The 8404-nt window shown below is 33.0% G+C and overlaps 1 protein-coding gene across 1 annotated transcript in view; it reads left to right on the top strand.

The window, feature by feature from the left end:
- Positions 1 to 8404, top strand: part of ANKRD17 (ankyrin repeat domain 17) — an 89312-nt gene that overhangs the window by 35040 nt on the left and 45868 nt on the right. The window contains exons 10-14 of the mRNA XM_015831488.1: positions 833 to 920; positions 2766 to 2893; positions 3270 to 3413; positions 3850 to 3952; positions 5252 to 6001. Coding sequence (XP_015686974.1) covers positions 833 to 920; positions 2766 to 2893; positions 3270 to 3413; positions 3850 to 3952; positions 5252 to 6001 — 1213 coding nt within the window. The remainder of the gene's footprint in view (positions 1 to 832; positions 921 to 2765; positions 2894 to 3269; positions 3414 to 3849; positions 3953 to 5251; positions 6002 to 8404) is intronic.

The raw sequence follows: 8404 nt of genomic DNA, 5'->3' as shown, positions 1-8404 counted from the left end.
ACTTGAACCCCTTGCCCCCATTTCACAAGGAGGGACTCCACACCGTCTATCTGAGGCACAGTGGTCTCCCTAGGACAAAGGATCTCCCTTATAATGACCGCTACCCCCCCGCCCCTACCCCGGGTCCTCGGCTGATGAAATGCCTGAAAACCCGGCGGGCAGATGTCTACAAGAGGGACTCCTCCCTCAACGCCCAGCCTATTATTTTATCCCATAGTGGTTTATCCCTATGATATAGATAGTCCTCAATTCACAACAACAATTGAGCCCAAAATTTCTGTTACTAAAATAGATAGTTAAGTGATTTTTGCCTCATTTTATGATCATTCTTGCCACAGTTGGTAGGTGAATCACTACAGTTGTTAAGTTAGTAATACAGTTGTGAAATGAGTCTAACTTTGCCATTGACTTTACTTGTCAGAAGGTCGCCAAAGGTAATCACATGATCCCGGGACACTGCAACCATCATAAATATGAATCAGTTGCCTATCATCTGAATTTTGATTAAATTACCATGGATATGCTGCAGTGGTCATAAGTGTGAAAATGGTCATAAGTCCCTTTTTTCAGTATCATTATAACTTTGAACAGTCATTAAATGAACTGTTGTAAGTCGAGAACTACTTTCCACAACATGCAAGCTTTGATAGAGATTTTTTTTATATAATACAAATTTTTTTTTCAAAATTTGGAAATATTGATGAGATCAGTAACAAATTACAGTGTTATGTATGTTTTGCTCATTCTGCAAAAAAATGAAAATTAAAAAAAATGAAACAATATGAGACTTTTATTTTTTAAGTTGTTTTCCTCAATGTTTTTGTTTTTATAGGAGCATGAATCTGAAGGGGGAAGAACTCCATTGATGAAAGCTGCAAGAGCCGGCCATGTCTGTACTGTCCAGTTTTTAATTAGTAAAGGTAGGATTTACGAATAGTAAGTCATTTTCTTTCCACATTTTAATAACCTTTTCTTTTTTAAATGTAATTTTATTAAATATTACAATTACAGCAATAAAAACTAACCTAAAACATTAAAGCATAAAAAGAAAAACAGATACCTATTTTAACCTTGATCAAATAAACCAGCTTTATATTTTTTCCTTTTGCTTCTAACGGTCTTGAAATTAGTCCCTTCAAATAATGTCATAAAATTTTTCTTTGTCCCTTCTCACAAATTTTTTGAAAACTTTTAGCAAGTCTGCTTTATAAATCCAATTTAGGAAAATTATCCAGATCACTACCTTGGTTTTTTTGTATATCCCTTTTAATGATTAAACTATCAGCCAGTTTCTTTATATATCTAGTGTAACATCTTTTTCCATGTCGTTCTTGTAACCTGTTATTTTATCCCTTTAAAATTAATCTCAGTCTTATCAGGTAGAATTTAAATATAGTCTATCTATCTTAGAGTCTTAAAATTAACTTCTGGTCCGTTGTTCAAAAATATCCTTCGGTATGTCCAATGTTAAAATATTTTGTAATTATAAGTCAGATTTAAGTGTTCTGCTTTAATTATAATCTTTAGTTCTCTCTAATATCCAGTTTTTAAAGTCTTGCTATGTTTTTAAATTCAAAACAAAAGCATTTTTCCATGCAAAATTTCTTTATAATTAATTCAAAAATCTTATTTCAAATTTATCTGGATGCTTAAGTCATTTGTGACTTTATAAATCAAAATTTTAATCACTATTTTGCTGTTAATTCTCCCCCTTATTTTAAAAAATTCTTAAATCTGTAGTTAAAACTCTTTTTGCTAAGAATTAAAGACAACTCATCTGGGGCTATAAAATCTGTCCATCTATTTCAAATAGTTGAAATGTGGTTAACGATTTCCTAAAGTGATTAGAAAAGGAAGTATGTGAAATCAATATCCTTTCAGAGGTACCGTCTATGAGTAAGTTGGCTATTTCATCATCTCCCAGAACTCTTAAACCAGCCATAGACCACAGTCTTGCAGTCTCCTTGTAAGGAGCAGCTATCGGGAACACTTATGGACATTCTCAAGTACTCTCCTTCCTCAGAATGGAATTCCAATCAACTCACCAACTCTGTTCCACCACATTTGTTAGTTCAGTTTTTCTCAGAACCATTTCAGTCTGCCATTTCTTTCCCAAAAATGCTTTAATGGGCTTTTTTGGTTTGTTAAATATTTTAAGTTTGTCATCTTTTGATTTAAGAAAATTTCACCTGCTTGAGGTTTCTCATTACATGACAAATGTCTGCTAACCTTGAGTATCTGAAAAGTGAGCAGTTATATACTATATGAATTACTTCAGCTGGCAAAGATAATAATGAGCAACTGAAATCTACTTGTATTTAGTTCAGTAAACAGTAATACAAGAATCTAATTTCTAGAAAATTTGTGAGCTCTAAGAATTCCAAGCCCAAATAGCAGTTGATAAAAAAGGATAGAAATGGTTCCCTTTTTCCAAGAAAAACATCTCATTGTCTATATGAAAACTGCCAGAATCACCTTTAAGTAAACTTTTATATCTTGCACAGATTTTTGAGGGGAAAAAAAGTAGAGTTAAGTATCATATTATGATTGGATACAGGATTGTAACCTCAAATAGCAAAGGATAAAACTAGCAATTGTTTTTATTATGTGAGTTACATTGAAGAGTTAAAAATATTTTAACTGGAAAGGTGGAAGTTCTGGAATCAATTTTGAAACATTTCTCTCCATTTTATATATGAGAAAAAGAAGAGTTACAGGCAGAGAGCTTTGAATGGCTTTTGTTTTCCCCAATGCATTAATAACAGGAGCAAATGTGAACAGGACCACTGCTAACAATGATCATACAGTATTATCGCTTGCCTGTGCTGGAGGCCACCTGGCTGTTGTGGAATTGTTATTAGCTCATGGAGCTGATCCTACACACAGACTAAAAGTACGTGTTGGTTTTTTTCTTCTTCATTTAATTACCTATTGTTTGGATATTTCATTGAGGACAGATTTTGGAAGTTTATCATGAGGAACCAAGACATAATAATGTATCATTTAAGCATTTTTCAATTGTAAATGTGGTTTAACATTTTTAAGGAGTTCTTACATGAAATATATTTTTAAATTTGTGTACATTGTGTTCAATCTCCAGGTGAAAAGGCAAAAAAAAAAACACCTTAAAAATAAATGGCCAGTTTAAATTACTGTTCAGTTATTGAAAAATAGTCTGAGTAACATTCCTGTGCTTTAGATAACATTTATTAAGTTTGTGTCAAAAGAGATGTAAAGTATACTGTTTTTATTCCATTATTTCTTTATAGGATGGTTCAACCATGCTAATAGAAGCTGCTAAGGGTGGCCATACAAGTGTAGTTTGTTATCTATTGGATTATCCTAACAACCTACTTTCTGCTCCTCCACCTGAATCTACGCAGTTGACTCCTCCATCTCATGATTTAAATAGGGTACGACTGTTCTAGTTTTTATTATGCTTCATTTTTCATATGCTAAAACAGTGTCCATTAATTTGAAAATAGACATTGTATTCAATAGAATTGTAGAAGACTTGGTAAATTCTGATCAGCAATTACTATTATTAGTGTCTTAATGACTAATGACTTTTGCTTCCAAAAGAAAATGTATTGTAGAAAAACCTTGATTAGGAGGGGTTTTTTCCCCAATTTATTTTACATGGTTAGTTGTTGTTTTTATCATACTATGCCTACATTATTAAAATGTCTTATAGTTGGATACTTTATTAGTGCCAAGAATGTAAACTATTAATTGATAGAACATTTAAACCTGTAATAATTAATACTTACTGAATTGTGAAATATTTATGCATGCTTCTCTCTGTGTTTTGACCATGCAGAACAAAGAAAATAATTTTATGTTTTTTAGGCTCCTCGTGTACCAGTGCAGGCACTTCCCATGGTGGTTCCACCTCAAGAGCCTGACAAACCTCCTGCCAATGTTACCACCACCCTTCCCATCAGAAACAAAGGTTAGTTATACCTCATATATTATTGCTACAAGATATTTTTCAGTGGAATGCTGAATACATTATTGGGATTTTTTTTTAAAAAAATACTAAACTATGTTCATTTTAAAGAAAGAAATCTTCCTTTATATATACTAGTTGTGTTTCCAACTTCTGTTTTTTATAAATCAGATACTTTAGGGTAAAAGAACTAGGGAAAAATTATGATATTTTTTAAAAAAATATTTTGTGCCCGAATACAATTAATATTGAATTTCAGCTTTCACATTTGAATTTTGAAATTTGTAAATTTTAGTACATCTTTTCTGTAAAATATTAAAAACTGCTGGCTGTTTATGGAAAAATTATTTTTAAATATGCTAGAGGATAAAATATTTTCATGATTAATAACAGAATATGACCACTTTAATAATCTTACTTTTTGTTTATTGTTTGTTTTTAAATGGTTTATACTAAATCTTTGTCCAAAACAGCACATAAAGCCCCTAAGTAGATTTCATAATCTTGTTTATAATTTTGATTATTTTAATCAAGCATATTTTAATGCAAGAAGACAAAAATATTTGCTTATCTGACCAAGTAACCCAGATTGACCAATATAAAGCGATATATTTTGTAGATACACATTCCCTCTTTTCTCAAAGAGCTCAAGGTGGCATACATAGTGTTTCCCCATTCAGCTTTTCTCCTAAGAATTAGGCAGGGGTAACTTGAATTAAGAGATAGTAAATGGCCCATAGTTACTCATTGAGCTTGCATGGCTTACATGAGGTTTAAACTTACATTGAGATACATTATAGAATTCAATTTGATTTTATATTTCATTTCATTAACACTAAACTATCATTTTAGGATAATTAGTTTGATATTTTTCCTCTGTCTACAAACCTTGTGAGCATTGTTTATATATTGATATCCATATGCCTTGAATCTTGAATCTTGCTTGCTTTATCACTTAGGTTATTTAATTGCATCTTAAATGCCTGCTTAATCTTTTGAATAAAATATGCATAGTAGGACTGCCTTATTACTGAAGAAAATAAGTAGCTTGGAAAAGACCTTGTTGCAATGTAGTTTTTTGTTGGTAGTAAAGACCTCTATTTTCCAGCAATTAAGCATTTTAGAATTGTAATTTATTTCTTAACAAAACATTGGAAGATATTAGGCATATTAGGCTTTTCCCTTAGTCTTTTCAGTTCTGGTAGGTGTCATCTTTGTGCTTGATTGATCAGTAGGTCTGTAATAAGAATGCTGTTCATGTAGACTTCCATTTGGTTCTGAGGAAGTGTCTCTTTCATACAGCCACTTCCAAACAAAAGTCCAGCAGCCATTTGCAGCCATCCAATCCAGAAGTACAAGGTTACATCGCTAATCAGTCTCCAGAAAGCATTGTTGAGGAGGCTCAGGGCAAGTTGACGGAATTAGAGCAAAGAATAAAGGAAGCCATAGAAAAGAATGCACAGCTACAGTCTTTGGAATTGGCACATGCTGACCAGCTCACTAAGGAGAAGATTGAGGAGCTGAACAAAACTAGAGAAGAACAAATTCAGAAGAAGCAAAAGATCTTAGAAGAATTGCAGAAAGTAGAGCGAGAGCTGCAACTGAAAACACAACAGCAGCTGAAAAAACAGTATTTGGAAGTTAAAGCGCAGAGAATTCAGTTGCAGCAGCAACAACAGTCTTGTCAGCATTTGGGAATATTAACTCCTGTTGAGATAGAAGACCAACTTACTGAAGAAGATTATGCCCGCATACGACAGGTGGATCCATATTTACTCACTGATGAGCCTATGCCAACTGTAAACCAGATGGGTTTTGCTCCAATTCAGCCTCTAGCAATGCCACAAGCTTTGCCTCTCTCTACAAGTTCTTTACCACCAGGTTCTATGGCAAATCTTTCAGAACTCCAAAGTGTCATAGTTGGACAGCCAGTACTGGGCCAAGCACAACTTACAGGGCTGGGACAAGGAATTCTGACAGATGCACAGCAAGGGTTAATGGTTGCCAGCCCTGCCCAAACCCTCAATGACACACTGGATGACATCATGGCAGGTTTGTATGAATTGTTACATGCAGATAAAATGTCAGTCTGAAACGTTTTGAATATATCAACAACTTTATTTGTTTCAGTGTCACAAAGACTGGATTATTTTAGCTTGTTCTTAATTACAATTTAAAACTGACTCTCCATTTACATTTCCTGTGTTGTCTACCTTGTTTATTAAAATAGACAAGTGTTATTTGGAAAATGAGAATTTATAGCATAAATGACCAGTGTTATTTGAAAAATGACAATTTATAGCATAAATGAACATCTTTTAAATAGTGCAAGAACAACAATAGTGTTCCTGGCCATATTCAATATCTCCAGCAGAAGTAGTCACATGAAGTGAGTAAAAAAGCATTTCCACTATCAAGTATATTGTCCCTTGTGTCCCAGGCCCTAAACCATATGTTTGTGCCTTGATAATGTTCCTGACTCCTTGTTTTTCCAAGAGCACCCATGAATGAATTTCACTTCCAGTGCTTACCCTTTCTAAAAGTACATGTGAAAAAACACATTAATCAAGTTTTCCTGTGAATTAAACAAAAATAAAAATGGAATCAGAGTACAATGCTTCCTTTTTTAACTCAACTGAAATAGTCCAAAATATAACAACCCAGATACAGTAAATTCCAGTGCATACTGTATCTGCAGAGCTTTGTGTTGCTGTTACAATTTCTCTTCCCTTCATCCTCATGGCTTAGAAAACTGAATAGAGAGGCCCTTGCAATGCAATTCAGTAGAGTTAAATGGCATTTCTAAACTTGTCCAAAGTCAAAAGAGTTGTTCGTTTGTTTTTTTGCAAAATATCAATAACACTTAGACTTGTATACTGTTTCATATATTGCCCCCAACAATCTGGGTCCTTATTTTACTGACCTTGGAAGGATGGAAGGCTGAGTTAACCTTGAACTGGTCAGGATTGAACTCCTGGAAGTGGGCAGAATTAACTCGCAATACTGCGTTCTAACCACTGCGCCACCACAGCTCTCTTAAAATAATGCAAATTACTTATAGAGTTCATATTATGGAGCATTTCCTTTCCTTAAGTGGCACAAGTCAGGCCAACCAGGAAGCTATTTACCTTCCTCTTATTCTTATAAGCAGAGATGTACTATTTTTTTCAATACTAACATCATCTCCAGGACCAAATCATATATTCTGCAACCTGTGAAGTTTTGGTTTAGATTCAAAATAAGTCAGACTCTCCTTTGCCTCTTGAATATACCATTACCATAATTCTAAGTCAGCTTGCACATAACCTGGTCATCATCTTTCCTGACAGTTAGAACAGTTAATCAGTGGAACAACCTGCTTCCAGAAGTTGTGATTGCTCCAACTCTGGAAGTTTTTAAGAAGAGATCGGACAACCATTTATTTGAAATGGTAAATGGTTTTCTGCCTGAGCAGGGGGTTGGACTGGAAGACCTCCAAGGTCCCTTCCAACTCTATTATTATTATTATTATTATTATTATTATTATTATTATTATTATTATTATTATTATTATTATTATTATTATTATTATTATTATTATCTAAATCTAAATCTAAATCTAAATCTAAATCAGAAAATTCTGAAACAACTTTAAGAATAGTTGATGAAATAAATTAACTGGAATTAGATTTAAACAAGAAACTTAGGGCTCTTCAGAAATGTGTACTATATCTGACTCATCCATACTTATTTTCTAATGTGAAGAAGATTTCCTTATTGCTACTAACTGTGTCAAGTAAAAGTTTGAATAACTACTGATTATTTCTTCATAGTCATAACCTCATTATAATTTTAAGGCATAAGGAATTGCAATATGCTTTAGCTTTTTGTTAAGATTGCTTAGGTAGTAATTTTAGAATTCAAAGATTTCCATAATCTCTAGACAGAATTATTTATTCCACTGCTAACTAGTGTAATTTTAAAAAGTAAAGATAACATAGGAGTTCTGTCTCTGAAATTTTTGTTCCCTCTAAGTAATGTTCTCAGATTATGATTTTATTCTCTCCAGTTAGCATTTTTGGAAGAAAACTTATCGGAAGTCATTTAAACATTTAAGTAAACTAAATTAAAATCTCCTATAATGGATCAAATATTCTGCCTACATTAAGGACTTCCTAAGGCTCTTTTCTCTAATATTCTAACTCCTTGCAATTTAATTGCAACTACGATTTCGTTGGTAATACATTGGGTACTACGGTAATATGCAGGAAAAGTAGCAATCCCTATTAGAGATTGGGGAAAATTCCAACGAATAATTAAATTGGTATCAACTGCTTTTAGGAAAATTCTCATTACGTTACATCAGGTTTCTTCCTTCTTAGCTGTATTTTCAGAAGAATGGGAAACCTATTTATAACTATTTAATATATTGTGATTTCTCAGTGCTTGTTGTCATTCAAAGAAATTCTAGCACAT

This window comes from Protobothrops mucrosquamatus, unplaced genomic scaffold, assembly GCF_001527695.2.
Source record: "Protobothrops mucrosquamatus isolate PMUCROS unplaced genomic scaffold, P.Mucros_1.0 scaffold_257, whole genome shotgun sequence".
Classification (NCBI taxonomy): domain Eukaryota; kingdom Metazoa; phylum Chordata; class Lepidosauria; order Squamata; family Viperidae; genus Protobothrops; species Protobothrops mucrosquamatus.
This window is presented reverse-complemented; position numbering and strand designations above follow the sequence as displayed.